General features: G+C 41.1%; 1 protein-coding gene across 1 annotated transcript in view; it reads right to left on the reverse strand.

Moving 5' to 3' along the window:
• The window catches only part of gabbr1b (gamma-aminobutyric acid type B receptor subunit 1b), a 235593-nt gene that overhangs the window by 59382 nt on the left and 158572 nt on the right, over positions 1-17639 (reverse strand). The window contains exon 15 of the mRNA XM_089023383.1: positions 9960-10037. Coding sequence (XP_088879509.1) covers positions 9960-10037 — 78 coding nt within the window. The remainder of the gene's footprint in view (positions 1-9959; positions 10038-17639) is intronic.

The raw sequence follows: 17639 nt of genomic DNA on the forward strand, positions 1-17639 counted from the left end.
CTCACTAGTCCCCCGGATCGAAAAAACACGTCGGAACGAGATTGCGATTTCATGTAATTTACAGTGAAGTCGAGGTACTAACATGGCTCCGCGAAAGTCTTCCCGTTTTTTGGAAACGAGCCACATTGATGAGTTAAAAATATGAAATTGAACAAATTGATAGATCGTAGGTTTCTGCCTGAGACTGATGATAAAAACAATTTCCCTCAAATTCATAACGGCCCCCCTAGAGGAAACCGTAACGACAATGTGGTCCGAACGGACATTGTTATATTTGGCGTACCACACTATCAGGCACATAGATAGAACAGAAGCTACAATCGTGTATTAATGCATCCACTAGATGCAGCTATGCTAAGGAGAATACAACACAATGCAGCGTAATTTTATTGAGAGCTTTCACAACCGCCATACTTGTCACAAAGCGCTTCACAGAACATTTAAAATACTACGTCCAAGAAATTAGAATATTAATTCATTTAGAAAGTTTTGGGGGGGATTATGGGGTGGACTGCTTTTGAGAAAAAGGAATGCTTTTAGGTGGATCTTATAATGCGGAAAATATGATAATGGCATATTTCTATCTGGGCTTGGAACTGGCAGTGGTTGTGAGCACAAAGAGACTTGCCGTGGGAAGCAAGTGGATGATAGGGCAATTTGAAACCCACTTCCCATGTCGAAAGTCAGTGGTGTGACCCACCCAACCATCCAGCCTTGTCGCAGTAACAATGCAGATAAGAGCATGGCCACAACTCTGCCCCCTCGTCATCGGATAAAGCAAATCATGTGGCTGAGGCACACCTTTGCCAGCTTTATCCAGGATTTGGCGGAACGGCTTTGAGCGAGGGATTTCGAGTGCTCATCCTGCATTTAGAATATATGCGCTTTTTCGGAACACACACACACACACACAAATGTGCACATCCCATCACTGATATTCTCCAGAGTGGTTGGGTAAAAATCAAGCCTTTCTTATTTTCCTGGTGGACTTCTTGAACTCTTCAAGCTTTTAATATAAAATCTTAATGGTCCAGTATTTAAGTCTGAAGTTGCTTAAACAAGTCTAGCTCAAAGTCTGGTGGCTAGCATTGCTCAACTTTCCTGCGTCACGGTCATACACCCATGCTGCTTTCACACCTTTGGCCAGCTGCACGTGGGCTAATTCTGTGGCTCAACGAGGTCTTCCATTTTTTTTCTCAAGAAGATATACAGCGACACCTTGGCTTACGAACTTAATTGGTTCCCAGAAAGTGTGTAAGGCAAAAAGTGTGTATTCCAAACATATCCTTTCCCAGGTCCCCATAAAACATCATTTTAAACTAAATAAGCCATAAAAATACACACAATATACCTTATTTTATGCATTGGTATTGTAATTAAATAAATAAACTATACGGTATAATAAAGTGGTTTTATTGACCTTTGTGATGGTCGTTGATGGCTTGATGGAATGGATAGCTTTTTACATAAAGTGTCTCAAGGAGCTCTGGCTTGTACATCTTAGAAGCTGTGATATTGCAACAGCAACAGATGCAGGCAGACACACTAGAAACTTCATTAATAGCTGGTTCTCTTGCTTGTCTGTTTTCTTCAAATTGTACAGATGGCTTGTGCGGGTTATTTGTTGAGCCTGATTGATGGGATATTTTAACCTTGCAGTCTACACTCTGCCTTTGAACTATCAATAAAGTTGAAACAAGTCCAAATTGCACCGTGTTTTCTATCCATTTTCTTACCATTTCATTTTCGTTTTTTCCACTTTAGTTTTTTTTTTTGTTTCAAGCTCTGTCGTCTCCCTTTCGTGTGTGTGTCTGTTTCTGTAACCCCTCCCCTCGCTCACTGGTGCGTGTGTCCCCTCCCTTCTCTACCACAAATCTTGACCAATCACGTGCGGCTTTAACCGAAGACTGGGGGCGGGGAACAGAGGGAAAAGCAGCCGCCTCTCTTCGTTCACTTCAGAGATCCAGCTCCGAGAACCGGCTCGTTCGCTGACACATCATTCATTGTGGAGCACCGTGTGTTTCCCGAAAAATAGTTTGAATGCCAAGATTATATTCTTGCGAATTTAACATTGGTAAGTTCGTTAGCAAAAGCGTTCGTAAGCCGAGGTATCACTGTATTTGAGTCTTTTTTGGGTTACGCCCTAATGTCTGTGTCAGAGTCCTGCGAGGCGAATATGTTCAGGTTCACACTCAAACATCTCCATGTCCTTGATGGTGCGATCGAGGATATATGTTACCATGGCGACAAGCCTCCAGTGGTTACCATGGCAATACCAGAGTGAGGATGGAGCAGTGGTTGGCGCGGAGAGGAGAGGAGAGAGGAGACTGTGAGCAAATACGAGTGAGGTGAGACAGAGGAGGAGTCAAGATATGAGAAGGTTAGACAGACACAAACACTCGGATATGAGAAAAGAACAAATTGTACAGAGCGAGGGCGCAATCAGAAGAAACACAAACATATTATACACTCAGGCAGGATTGTTGCTTCTTTTTGTTAAATAAAGAAAAAGCAAGACCACATTGGTCACTGAGGAAATGAAAACATGGGAAACGACTGCTTTTTGAGTCCTGATTTTGTGGACAAGTGGAATATCGAAAAAAAATGACAGGGTTTCATTCAAGACATGAGTGATTTACAAACTAACAGCAGAAGTGGCAATGGCTATCTCCCAACCTACCTGAAAATCTTAGCAGCATTTACAAATGTACTCAAAGAAAAAAGGCTTGTAAAATGTACTTCAAATTTAGGGGACATAAAATGTACAAATTGTACCAGGAAGTAAATGTTGCTAAGAATCGAGAATCATGAAACACTGAACGTGATGTTATTCTGTCCATTTGTGCCAATGGATGGTCCTCACATGAGATTAGCCTTGATGTTGAGAGTGGTGTGGGAGCTGTGCCTCAGGGATGGGAGGTTGTGAATTTGGGACATCGTAGATGACACACATCGTCTGTAGTGTGCCATCGTCAGTAGTGAGAGAGATATAGAGAGAGATGTAAAGATAGATAGAGAGAGAGATAGAGAGAGAGATCTAGAGATAGAGATCTAGAGATAGAAATAGAGAGATAGAGGTAGAGGTAGAGATAGAGAGGGTAGAGGTAGAGATAGAGGTAGAGAGATAGAGAGATCGAGAGGTAGGTAGAGAGGTAGGTAGAGATAGAGAGAGAGAGAGAGAGAGAGAGATTTAGAGGTAGAGGTAGAGATAGAGAGAGGTAGAGAGATAGAGAGGGTAGAGGTAGAGATAGAGATAGAGAGAGATAGGGAGATAGATTTAGAGATAGAGAAAGAGAGAGATAGAGATAGAGAGAGAAATAGAGATAGAGATAAATAGAGATAGAGAGAGAGATAGAGATTTAGAGGTAGAGATAGAGAGAGGTAGAGAGATAGAGAGGGTAGAGGTAGAGATAGAGAGATAGATTTAGAGATAGAGAAAGAGAGAGATAGAGATAGAGATAGCGAGAGAGAGAGAGAGAGAGAGAGAGAGCGAGAGAGAGAGGGAGAAAATATATATATATATATAAATATATATATATTTTTTTGTTTAACCCTTTGACATCAACGGATACAACAATAAACAGTTTATAAGGGGGTGTCTGAAACTCATGACAAAAAGTTAGTGGACAACAGGGCAGACAACTCCGAAAAGTTGCCTACCCGGCCATAAAGTTGCCTGCTCCATTTTTCACAACTTGAAACACTATAAGATCGCAAAATCGCAAAAAAACAACATTGTTGCGAAGTATAAAGGACATTTTTAAATTAAGGAAGTATCTACCACAAACAAACTTTTGTTTGGCAATTGGCATACTCGCCACGGCAGCCAACCAGAAGCCTGTTTCGTGCTTTGGACTTACCGTGACTGTAAAGTGTACTTGAGAGTTTTGAAAGGCGCTTCGAAAGAGGAGTTCACGTGGCTTGTTGCGGTTTGCTTATAGCGTTTGATTTATTAAATAAAGCAAACGTTTGATTTGAAAAAAAAAAAAAAATATTGAAGAAGTTGTCGGCCACCTGGGCCGAGACATTTTAAAAGTTGTACGCCCGACGTAAAAGTTGTACGGCCCGGGCCTCCGGGCAGACGTTATTTCAAACACTGTATAAGGTCATCATTATTTGTGCATGAAAGAGTGAACTTTTACTATTTTGTACCGTATTTTATGGTGTATACGGCGGACTCCCAATGAATGACATGTTTCAAAATTCCCTATATAAAGCACAGCACATTATAACGCGCTATAGTAGAGGCTGGGGTTACATTATATACTCGGCGCTAAAGGGAATGTCAACAAAACAGTCAGATTTTGTCATCACTTTCCTTTTTTGATGTCAAACATGAAAATAGAAAATGCAGAATAGTATCATGTGTGGTATTTTCTCATTTTTATGAGCTCAAAATACTCCAGGGTTTCATCAATTTATCATAATAGAATCATAAATATAATTTTCAAGATTACTAATCTTCCTTCTTTTGAGGGTTTTCATGGAATATTTTGATCTGAAAAATTTCAGAAATATTTTTTTCTTGAGACACTAAATACAAAAAAAAAAAACACGGCAAATTTCCCATTTCTAATCATTACGCCAAAAACCCAATCCCCGCATGAACTGCACACTACTTCTATGGGGGGAAATGAAGCTGTCTGCTGCTGAAGTAGCTGCAAGACCTTTTTTGGCTCAACTTACTTCACATATGAGGCACAGCAGCGTAGCCCGATTATTTCTCTTCGGGCTATTTTTCGTCCTGTCATCACTCTGGACAAGCGGACATCTTTAAAAGCACATTGGGGGTGACTGGTTGTCACAGAGCAAATTCTGGCAAACAGGCTCGTTCCCCTGTCCAAAAGCATCTGTTGACCTTCAGTCCAGATGGCCCAGGCAGGCATGCTGGGGGGGCGTACATAACCACACAGTAAATGACGGTCAACACAAAAATCTCTCGAGGTCAGTGCATCCTCTTGGCTTCCCTCAGGTTTCACACAGCAGAGGGAAAGGCTGCTTGGCTGACGTTGTCCGATGGTGGCTTGGTTACAAAAATGCGTTTTTGGCACATGGCCTTTCATACAGTAATGGCTGAAGTCCAATTTACAGGCCAAATGTACACATTCCAGCTTAGATGCTAAGGGGCTGCGGGATATTTTGAATGTAAAGTTGAACTTATTGAAAGGCTTATTGAGAATTTTAAATTGGCCAGTATCTGTTGTAATGCATTCACTCCCCTGTAATGCAGGTGTGATAGAGATTAGACAGAATAGAAGTTATCATACTTAAACGTTTCATGTTGTTATATGTTATATGCTGACTGAAGTATACAATGAAGGCGCAGAAGGCCTGGGGCCAATCTGAATTAAACAGACACAGCCTGTTAACCTGTCGTCTTCATCTAAGATATCTTGTCTTGAACAGAATTAAGGACTTGGTAAACTCTTTTGTCACAGGAGTAATTTAGGACTTGAAACTCCCTCACAGGAAGAGCTCATTACCCAGGTTAGAAATTCATTAGTTCATGGAAAAGACAACCAATTAAAATGTCTATGATTTATTGCTTACAGCTGTTGTTGCTTAGAACGTCCAGGGGTCACGTATCACTTTAATTTGCATATACTCTCAATAAATAGCTTGGCACAGGGCGGCAGAATTTGGGCGTCTGTCCTGAAAGGCTATGCCTCCTGCCGGCAGTAAAAGACGGTCTTCCTGTGTTCGAGCCTTTGTCCACAGTGTCTGATCTAATATCTCTGACAAGGTGTTTCAATCCAAATAATGCTCACTTGTAAGTTGGGTATCTGTAATTTCAATGTATATACCTGGAACTAAAAGCGGCACTTTTGATCTCATCTGTTACATTCATCGAATAGCATCAACAACCAAACGCTTTTCATTATAGGTGTGTCCACTGAATGGGCTGTAAACATGTTTTCAAATATTTCTGGTCACATACAGTATATATTTGCAATGTACAATTTGAATGGTGCATGGTACTTTGTTTAACCAACTGTTAGTTTCCTCTGCTGTGTATTTATCATGTGAACGCACACACCGACAACATCCAGTCAAGTGCTGACATATTGGACAATCGTGATGCTCGTCAGTTAGCCACCGCAGCTAGCATAACAAACAGCTAACATTCCTGAGTGTGTCTCTTTCCTGTGGACCAACACACAGACAACATCAAGTGAGATGCTGACGTATTGGATAACCATGCTGCCTGTGAGCTAGCGACCGCAGCTAGCATAACAAACAGCTAATGTTCACTGAGGTGTCTCTCTTATGTTTGCCCATTGATGGTGCACAGAATGAGATGGAGAGATAATGGACTCTTTGGATAAAATTTGCCGCGTTGACAAAATATGGCCCAGTCTTTTCCGACAATTTTAAAAACGGCATCATTCTAAACAGAGTTCTTACAAATCTTGTCCACTCAAAAACATACGCTGTCTTTATAAAATTTGTTCCAACGCACAAAACAGCAATTTAGAAATGCTATGTCCTCTTCCATCAAAAGATATTCGGAGTCAATATTCTTTCTAATGTTGGCGTTGAGAGGATGATCTAAAACCCTGAATGTTCATAAAAGTCAACATTAGCGAGTGCCCGGAAATGTGGTCAGTCAAATGGTATATGGAAATTTCTTCTCGTACTCTTTGAAACACATTTAAATAGTTTTGAGAATTTGAAGAGGTAGAGATCTCCACATAATGAATCTGACTGTTTTGTTGTATGTTCATTACATATGTAAATAAACAATCCTGGTGAGTGTGTTGTAGCAATGTTGGCATGAACATTTATACACATTAAAGCAGAAATTGAGCAAATTTCACTCCAGTTAATATTGTGAATGCTTTTGTTGAATAGAATACAGGCAATGTAATAATTGATCCAAAAAATGCTGGTCACTTGAATTTGCATTGATTGATTTCGCAAATGTGCACACACAAGTCATTTCAAACTGTCTGATGAAGATGAAGGACTTATCACTGTCCATTACCAAGAAAGTCATACGTGTACTGTTTGCTTCATTTTGTCAAGTGGACATTTCTCAAGTTGCCAGATGTACTGGAGGAAGTGTGCTTAGGGATCAATAAGAGGAATGAAATCTGTTGCTATTCTGTTTGCGGCATTGTCTTGTCGGGTCATTATTATAAGGGCCGTAAATGTTAGTGAAGGTAAAAATTGGCTGGTCGATACGGCTTTAATTATCATAAATCTTCCATCCGGGTCAATAGTAGGAAGCGCTGTGGGTAAATGGAGGGGAGGTTGTGGATTGGTGGGGTGGGGGTTGATTCCTCATTGCCTACCGATGAAAGTGGACAAAAATATCAGACTACATTCTTGAAATTTAAAGGACAACCGACATCACTTTTTTGTTTCCTAACTGACATCAGAAAAATGTTTTATAGCATCTAAAATACCCAAAACACACAGTATGATATTTTTCGTCAAATGCAAAACAACAATAAAAATGAAGTGGCCACTTTCAGAAGGTCCCACCCCCTTGTCCGTCGTGTCACCCCAAGACGTATTGCCTTGCTGGAGAATCAAAACAATGGCTTCAGATGCGGAAAATATGCTTTCTTGTTACTCATCCAGTTATGAATATGATTCAAGTAGTTCTGAAGAGGAAAGCATACATGTTTGCAATCGATTAAATAATTTATTCCGGTCATTTTGATGCATCTGGAGAGAAATGTAGTAACAAACACTTGAGTACTCACAGTACCCAAAAAAAGGCAGAAGAGGGCGACAAAGCTCCGTGGAAATTGTCTCCTGCGACGTTTTGTAAGCGAACATCAAATACACTGGAGAAGTCTTGGCGCAACACACAACGATTCACCATCGCGTTATTTATGTGTTTTCCTTCTAAGTTCGCCATCAACACGGATCAACACGGATCAACACCAAGTTTTCAGACCAAACAAAGTACCGCAAATGCATTGAGGTGATGCAAGGTATGTCTTTTCTCGGTTAGGGGCGTTCCTTCAGTGACGTAGGGTGAGGACTCGTCACCAACTCAAAAACAAGACTTCCGGAATATTCAGTGCCAGTCTTAAAACGTAAAATATAGCTAGATGCGGTGGAATCTTTGTAAAATACGCTCAGTAAAAGTCATTTGAAGCCATTTTACAAATTATGGTGACATCAGAAAAACGTTTTATAGCATCTAAAATACACAAAACACGCAGGCTGATATTTTTAGTCAAATGCAAAACACCAATAAAAATGACTTAGTGTCCCAAAACTGCCACAAAATGAGCTTGGAACTGGGGATATTCAGAAAGTCCCGCCCCCTTGTTCGTGACGTCACGGCAGGGTACTCCTTCATAAACAGCCTTGCTCCAGAATCAACACAATGGCTCGAGAGAGTTCAAATTCGGAGAAGATGCTTTCTCGTTACTCATCCAGTTATCAATATGATTCAAATAGTTTTGAAGAGGAAAGCATAAATGTTTGCAATCAATTAAAGAAGCCCTAAAGTATCAATTCGAGCCACCTGGACTCTAATGTAGCGTCCAGAAAATGCACAAGATGACGCACAATCTCCGTTGGAAATGGGCTGATTTGTCTGCTGGGAATTTGTGTAAACATACACCTTCTTTATGCATGACCGCAATTGGCTGCGACACACAACGATTCACCATTGCGTTATTTATGTACAGTAAAGTCTCGTTATATCGATATCGGATATATCGATAGTCCCGGTTATATCGATACTATTTCTATGCACGCACGGAGAAAATTACGTGCAAACAGGGTCGGATATATCGATAGTCCCGGTTATATCGATATTTTTTCCCACTCCCGAGAATATCGATATAACGAGACTTTACTGTAGTTGTCCTTCTAATTTCGCGATCAACATGGTGTTTTCAGATGAAACCACCATGTTGATGTTGATGAAAAAGTACCCAAAATGCATTGTGTGTCGCTTTGTCGGTCAGGGGCATTCCTGACGTGATGTCACGTCAGGCATCATCATCAACTCGAAAACAAGACTTCATCAATATTCAGCGCAAGTCTTAAAACGTAAAATATATGCGGTGGAATCTTTGTAAAATGCGCTCAGTAGAAGTCATTTGAAATGATTTTACAAATTATGGACGCAACTCGTCCGGTGGTGTCGGTTGTTGTTTAAGAGAGATTCCTTCCTATCACGTAATGATTTTTCCCCAAACGTATCTAAAGAATTTTAAATCATTAGATTACAGGAAATGAAGACGCTAATATTGAAATTAACAAGAATGTTTGAAGTGCTTTGTGCATTTTGTTCGTGGATAACTTTTTGAATACCAAGTAACACAAGTCTTAATTGTACTCCTGCTTTCAGTCAAAGATACGCAAAATTGCCCCAAATGATTGTTTCACATCCCGACTGTGATATCATTTCCAGTTTTCCTGTCCATTTAACAAACTTTCTGCGCATATTTTCTTCAGAGACGATGAAACGACGTAAGCAACACACGTGGACTGCATACTGATGAGGAAAGACATTTCGATTCCTCAAAGTCAAGGTCACGGGTTCCCGACGCCATCACCTCCCGGATTGCTATCCCTTCGTCACGTTCGGATTGTCAGCGAGCATCTTCTATCTTCTTCATTGCTTCACTGCATGTTTAATTCGTAAATGGGGTGGAATATGTGTTGTGTAGAATGTTGGTTGACTGTGGCTCTCGCTTGGATAGCCTATACTGCGACACTTTAGGATCATTAACGCTACCGGGCGATCGAGCCTGGCCGATTGACTGATGAACGTTGGCAATGCAATTTGAATGGGGAGGGCTGCAAACTGAGGAAGGGCAATAAACGAAGGAAGGATTGAAGACCCAGAGGAAGGGCCGCTAGGAGTGCAGGGTCAGATAAAACAGGAGATTAGAAGGGAGAAGGAGGGCGAGCGACAGTGATAAAGGGGGGGGGGGGGGGGGGGGGTACGATGGAGAGTGTAAAGGAAGACGAATGTCTCTCACCAATCCATTTGTCGTTCCCATACCAGGACAGATTGCCTTTGGTGCTGTCGTAGTATCCAATCTTCTTATAGCTTCCTCCTGTGATGGACAGAGAATGTTTCACTGAACTCCACTAGAAGAGTTTCGATTGCATTTTAATATGATACGGGCGATCCACATCAACCTCCTTCAGTGCCCTTGCCAAAAGCTTGACGGTTATAAATACAATAATCTATTTTGACGATACACGAGGGGTGGATGATTATAGCCGAAGGGTAAATCATCTACGTTCACATGGCTTTTGGACCTTGTACCTCGATTTACGAAATTATTTGGTTCCAGAAAATTTGGTTTTCAAAAAGCATGCGTCTTCAAAATGTCCTAATTCGCTCGCCCTAAGTCGCGGCCCAAACTTAAATATTACATAAATATTCCCCAAACGATAAAAATGCATCAAAACATAAGATTGGATTGGATTTGCCTTCGTCAAACAGGCCGTGATTAAGTGTGCGCACGCTTATGTTTGTGTAACAACTTAAGTCTTTCGTTTTGATAGGTGAAGACATTCTGTCACAATTGTCTCATCAAAATTCAAGGTGGCTCTTGAGAGAAGACGTTCTCTGGGTAGAGTGGTTGTGGTATTGGCTTGAATGATAATCAGATCAGATCAGATCAGAATAAAGGTATTCTGATCTGATCTGATTATTTAGTTGTTGTCATTTCCACTCAGTCGACAAAAACCATTGACCTCATCTACTAAAAACAAGTACAAATCCACAAAACAAAGGCGAGAAGATATCGTGTACATCATTTTTGATGCTTCTCATGATCGCTATCCTTTTTTGGCCGGAAAATTGCCGGTGTCAAAAGGAAAACTAAGAATGTAACATGTAACCAATGGAACTGACTTGCACAAGGTCACATTAAAATACAAAAAATAAATCACCCATCACGTGCTAAATCAACATCAAATTATTATTAAAAGATGTCACGGCAAATTATAGGGAAGAGGAACATGTTAATAGAAATGCAGTTGTTAGCTAAAATAGATCAGAGCATTGCAGAGCATACTCATCAAATGGTGACTATCGTTTTTGCTTTTTTGAATGTTTCTGTGCCGATGACCATTTTGTGTTTGGGAGCCTTTTACTGAGCGAGTTGCTTGTTCTGTAGCCACAAAGGGACATAAGTCTTGTTGTGCCGGTCCCAAGCCCGGAATAATATAGAGGGTTGTGTCAGGAAGGGCATCCGACGTAAAAGCTTGGCCAAAAGAAACATGCGGATCAAACCTCTAAAGATGGAGGACAGTGATTTGCTGTGGCGACCCCGGCAAGGGAAAAGCCCAAAGGAAAAGAAGTCTCGCAGTGGAGAAATTTACATTTCAAAGCAGCAAAGTGATAAAAGATAACCTTTAGAAATCTCACAATGGAGACAGTCACAACTCACATGTAACATGTATGTTAGAAATTATTTTATTAAACATGTGTATTTATTCATGTATTCATTTATTCAATTGTTTGTGCATTTATTTATTTCTTTATTTATTTTCTATCTATTTATTGGTTTATTATTTATTGTGTTGTCATATTATTTATTTATTGATGTATTTTCTTTCCCAAAATGGTGGCGCGTGAACACGCAGCGGCTCCCCTCTGCCGGCAAATTGCCGTTTTCATGTTTATTATGTTTGTTAAAATCATTATAAGTGCCTTGCATGATGGGTCCGAGAGGACAGTCATTTCATCTGTGCCGTATGTCATGCATAATAGCATATTAATAGCAGGGGCGTTCCTTGAGTGACGTCACGTACGGACTCGTCACCAACTCACAAACAAGACTTCCGGAATATTCAACACTCACAGTCTTAAAACGTAAAATATAGCTATATGCGGTGGAATCTTTGTAAAATACGCTCAGTAGAAGTCATTTGAAGCCATTTTACAAATTATGGACACAACTTGTCCGCAGACGTCGGTTGTCCTTTAAAGTGTGCTAAAACTGCAACAAACTGAGCTGTGAATTGTGGATTTTCAGAAAGTCCCGCCCCAGTACGTGACGTCATGCCAAGACGTCTTGCCTTGCTCGAGAATCAAAACAATGGCTTCAGATTCGGAGAAGATGCTTTCTTTTTACTCATCCAGTTATGAATATGATTCAAATAGTTCTGAAGAGGAAAGCATAAATGTTTGCAATCGATTAAAGGAGTCCTCCCATATCAATTCGAGCCGTCAATGACAGCAATGTAGCACCTAGAAAATACAGAAGATGGCGCCCAAGCTCCGTTGGAAATGGGCTGATTTGTCTGCTGGGAATTTGTGTCAGCGAATATCAAATAGTTGTCTTGGTGCAACACAAGGATTCACCATCACGTTATTTATGTGTTTTCCTTCTAATTTCGCCATCAACACGGATCAACATGAAGTTTTCAGACCAAACAAAGTACCGCAAAATGCACTGTGTGTCGCTTTCTCGGTCAGGGGTGTATCGTATGTAATGTCAATTCCGGCATCGACATCAACTGGAAAACAAGACTTCCTGAATATTCAGTGTGAGTCTTAAAACGTAAAATATAGCTATATGCTGTGGAATCTTTGTAAAATACGCTCAGTAGAAGTCATTTCAAGTGATTTTACAAATTATGGAAACAATTGTCCGGAGGCGTCGCTTGTCCTTTAAACCACGGTGTGTCTGAAAAAACAACCCAAAGTCTTAACCCGCTTAGAGTCCATGAAAAGTGTCATGTCGTCTGTGGATTGGCAGTTTATTTTCCCTTACAACACCCGAGGGCTTGACATTCCACCCCCCTAACTCCCAAACGTTATTCAGTACTCCATCAAATTGATTTTCTAACTTGACAATTTTATATTACCACGGGTAGGATGATCACATCCGTTTTTTAATAATAACACGTGTTCGGTTGATGTAACCAATGCTCTGCCGCATTGGTTTCGCCCAGCCTCAATTCCTCCTGGTCATTGGAGTTCAACAAATGATGACGCCATTCTTTCTGGTTTTCATTCAGCCAAATGACTGCACTCAAAGTAATTCATGTTTACGGTCATGAAATCCGACTCTCAGGTGGCTGTGTTTGTATAATTTTTCCGCTCTGGTTGTTTGTGCAATCATTTGGAGCAATGAAATGATCCTTTAAAATGGGGACTTGTTTTGGCAATTCAAAGGCTGTACTTTTTCAGCTGAGTACCGTATTTTCTGGTGTATAAGGAGCATAAAGCGCACCTCCAATGAATGGTGCATTTTCAAACTTTTTTCCATATATAAGGCGCACTGGGCTATAAGGCGCACCGTCAATGAATGACAAATGTTTTCCAAATATAATACATACAAGTTTCCAAATATAAGGCACACCACATTATAAGGCGCTACAGTAGAAGCTGGGGTTACGCACGACTTCTTCTACAAGGGAATATGGAGTCGGTGGCTGCGAGACCTGTTGGGGCTCAATATGACTTCTCATATAAGGCGCACCTACGTATAAGGTGCAGGGTCATCTTTTGAAGAAAATGAAGGCTTTTGGGTGCGCCTTATACACCGGAAAATACGATGCGTAAAAAATATATATTAATATATATACAGTGATACCTCGGCTTACGAAGGCCTTAGCAAACAAACATTTTGTCTTCCAAACATTAAATTCGTGAGAATATAATCTTGCATACGAACTAGTTTTCGGCAAAAACACGGAGCGCCACAATGGCTAGCGGACTAGTTTTTGGCGGAAGAACACCAAACCACATGGCCGAAGGAGGAGGTGGGCAACGCTAGCTAAACTAAAAGCTGTGATGGACAGCCCCTCCCACCCCCTCCTGCCCACCCTGACAGCACTGGGTAGCTCCTTTAGCCAGAGACTATTACACCCGCGCTGCAAGAAGGAGAGGTACCGCCGCTCGTTCCTACCGACTGCTGTCAGGCTTCACAATTCTCAATGATCATGTGAAAAAAAAACTGGACACTTGTAAATATGGGTTGATGCAATATATCAAAATGCCTTTCTTGATTCTGCACTATGTACAGTTTTTTTTCTCTTATGGAACGGTTTTGCACATTTACATTTGCACAGTATACAGTTGACATTTTTATTTTGTTATGCTTAGAATATCTTGTTTTCTATCCTTTCACCCCACCCCCCCCATCCCTTTTCAATTGCTGCTGTGGACTGCAAATTTCCCCATTATGGGACGAATAAAAGTATTCTGATTCTGATTCTGATTCCGAACAGCGCCACTGCTGCTGCCGGACTACTTTTCCCACTTTGCTATTATGGGACCGAAAAAGACTCCATCACAGGCTAGTGTTGAGCCGAAGAGGACACAAAACAAAATTACGGTCGAGCAGAAGAAGGAGATCATCGAGAAACATGAACGAGGTATGCGTTTGTGTGAATTAGCGTGCAGTACCAGTATGCTAAGTCGACCATTGCTATCATCCTTCGGAACAAGGAAGCTATTCAAGGTCTAAGCAACAGTCTCAGGCAATAGAAAAGGTTGGAAATTTTCTGTTAATTTGGACTCACAAAAAGCAGCTAGCAGAGGACATCGTGAGTGAAGGAATTATCGCAGAGAAAGCACTGGAACTACACTCGAATATCGGCAACAGGCAACCTGGAAGTTCGTCATCATTGATGATTTTGAGGCTAGCCACGGATGGTTTTGAGAACTTTAAGCGTCATCCAGGGATTCATAGAGTCATTCGTCATGGTGAGGCAGGCAGTTCTGACAATAAAGCTGCCAAAGCTTACAAGCAATCATTCCTCCGGATGGTGGAAGAAGAAGGCTACGTTCCTCATCAAGTGTTTAATGCTGATGAAACAGGCCTTTTTTTGGAAAAAGATGCCCAACCGGACTTTCATAACACAGGAAGAGAAGTCCCTCCCTGGGCATAAGCCTATGAAAGATAGACTCACCCTCCTTCCTACAGTCCTAATGGAATGTGACTCCTTCGACTGCCATCGCTGGACACCAAAGGGGCCATTGTGCTTTTTTGCGCCTGTAATGGGCAGCATCTTCACAGCCCCGCTTTGTTTAGCGGAAAGGTCAGTGCTGTTGGACAGTCTGCGGCTAGATGGATGCAAGGATTGGGGAACCCGCGATAAGAAGAAAGGAGCGTCAGCGCAGAGCGCCGATGCGTATGTGGAACTGTTGCGGCTTGGAATTGAAGCAGATTTATGTGCAACAGGAGATGTGAGACAATCTCTTTTCGTCAATGGATGCTACAGCTGCGTGTTTGCTTACAACATTTAGCTTGTAGTCAACGTGCACATTCCACCATGATGTCCCTGATCCACTGGTGGAAAGACGCTTTGATCCTCTCCTCTTTCATCTAGAACTGCTTCATGTCATCACAAAGAGGGTACAGCAAGTCCTGAAGAATGAATGTCTCTCTGTGTCTTTGTTTTGTCATATTGTCTCTATGCTGTCATATTATTTGTTATTTAGTTTTTTTTGTTCTTTTGACTTCAAGACGGCGCCCCGAGAGTGGCTGCCTTTCCAGCAGCTCATGTATTTTGTTTTTCTACTTTCATTCCTTTCATCACTTTGCTGCTGTGAAATGTAAATTTCTCCACTGTGAGACTGATAAAGGCAAATCCAATCCAATCCAAACAGTAATTCCCTCCCTCCCACCTCCCCCACTCTATTCCATCAAGCCATCAACGACCATCACAAAACGACTTTATTATACAGTACAGTTTGTCTTTAATTACAAGACAATAACACATTTATTATACATAAAATAAGGTATATTCGGTGTAGTTTTAAGGTTTATTTAGTAGAAAATTATGTTTTATGGGGACCTGGGAACAGATTATTCTCATTTTAATGGTTTGGAAGACACACTTTTCGTCTTACACAGATTTTCTGGCAACCAGTTAAGTTTGTAAACTGAGGCATCACTTTATCTTTTTCAATTTTCAGAAAAAGCTCCAGGGAGCCACAAGGGCGGCGCTAATGAGTCACATGCATCTTTTGAGCGTCATGACACAGACATTACATATTTTTTCCTGTCACGATGAAGAAGATAAGAAATACAAGCGAACCAGAAGTAGTCAAGTGAAACCAAATTTCAAAAAAAGATGTTGAGAAGTTTGACATTTTGGGTTGCCCAAAATTTTACGAAACCTCATAAGAGCTTAATTTCTCATTGGTCACAGGTCACAGGAGCTAGAGCTCTGGGATTGGTTGGTACATACAATTGCGGAGAAAGTTTGCTGTGATAAAACGTAGAATATCAGCGCGCATCCCAGAAAGCATCAGGCAATCTCCCGCTTAAAGTGCAAAACTAATGAGGCATAATGTTACCACTACATCGTGAACAACGGGGAATCTGACAGCATTGCAACACAATTCTCATCAGTTCTTTGCATGATTGAACTTTGGCAATGAAGTATTTATCAGCAGGCGGAAAACATTAACGTGCTTTGTGCACATTCAATATAAAGCACTAATCCCCAGGCTGACTGAGAAGACCCTACACTACTTGCCTTGATGAACCCGATCTTTCGTTAATTTTACATTGTGTCTCAAAGTCTTATTTGAAGGATGCTTGGACATATTCATCAGCGTGACATGGATCTGCCCTCCCACAACACTACTATCAAGCTATCCCGGCATCCATTCTCTATCCGCTTATATCGTTCGGGATCTCAGAAAACTAATGCCTGTACCGTCTGAGGAACAATTTTGGACCGATCCCCACTCAGTCACAAGAAACATTGTGATGGAATATCCGTGACTGGGAACTAAATCGACACTGGACAAGAAATATGTCCAACATTACTCCCCATTTGCATCTTGTTTTTTTTTTAATATTCTGTATATTTGTTGTACAGTGATATCTCATCTTATGAATTTAATTAGTTCCCAGAAAGTGTGTGAAAGGCAAAAGGTTTGTCTGCCAAACATTTATTTCCCATAAGACACCATTACAAATGAGAATAATCAGTTTCCAAGTCCCCATAAAACATAATTTTCAACTAAATAAGCCTTAAAACGACACAAAATGTAACTTATTTTGTGTATAATAAATGTGCCATTGTATTGTAATTAAAGAAATAAACCATACTGTCTAAGTCGTTTTATTGACCTTTGTGATGGTCGTTGATGTCGTTGCCTCTTGATGATATCCGAGTGAAGTTGCCGTGCTTTCTAGGTGATAATACCCTCAATTACACAGTCCCCTGCTAGCTGCTTTTCGTTAATCCAAATCAACAGAAGTTTTTCAACCTCTTTTATTGCCTGAGATCGTTGCTTAGACAACACAGAAACACACTTAGCCACACGTAGCAATGGTCGACTTAGCATAATGGTTGCGGGACGCTAAGTCACACAAACGCACACCTCGTTCGTGTTTCTCGATGATCTCCTTCTTCTGCCCGACCGTAATTTTCTTTTGCGTCCTCTTCGGCTTAACACTAGCCTGTGGTGAGGTCTTTTTCGGTCCCACAAATGACGTCTGCACTGAGTGTACTCAAAGAAAGTCTTCTTTTTCTTTCGGCTTTTCCCTACAAGGGGTCGCCACAGCAAATCAGCGTCCTCCACCTTTAGAGGTTTGATCCGCAGGTTTGTTTTGGCCAAGCTTTTACGTCGGATGCCCTTCCTGACACAACCCTCAGTATTTATCGGGGCTTGGGACCGGCGCACGAAGACTTATGACCTTTTGTGTCTACAGAACAAGCAACTCAGTCAG

The sequence above is a fragment of the Hippocampus bargibanti genome, linkage group LG20 (genome assembly GCF_051943395.1).
Source record: "Hippocampus bargibanti isolate YZ-2025 linkage group LG20, ASM5194339v1, whole genome shotgun sequence".
Classification (NCBI taxonomy): Eukaryota; Metazoa; Chordata; class Actinopteri; order Syngnathiformes; family Syngnathidae; genus Hippocampus; species Hippocampus bargibanti.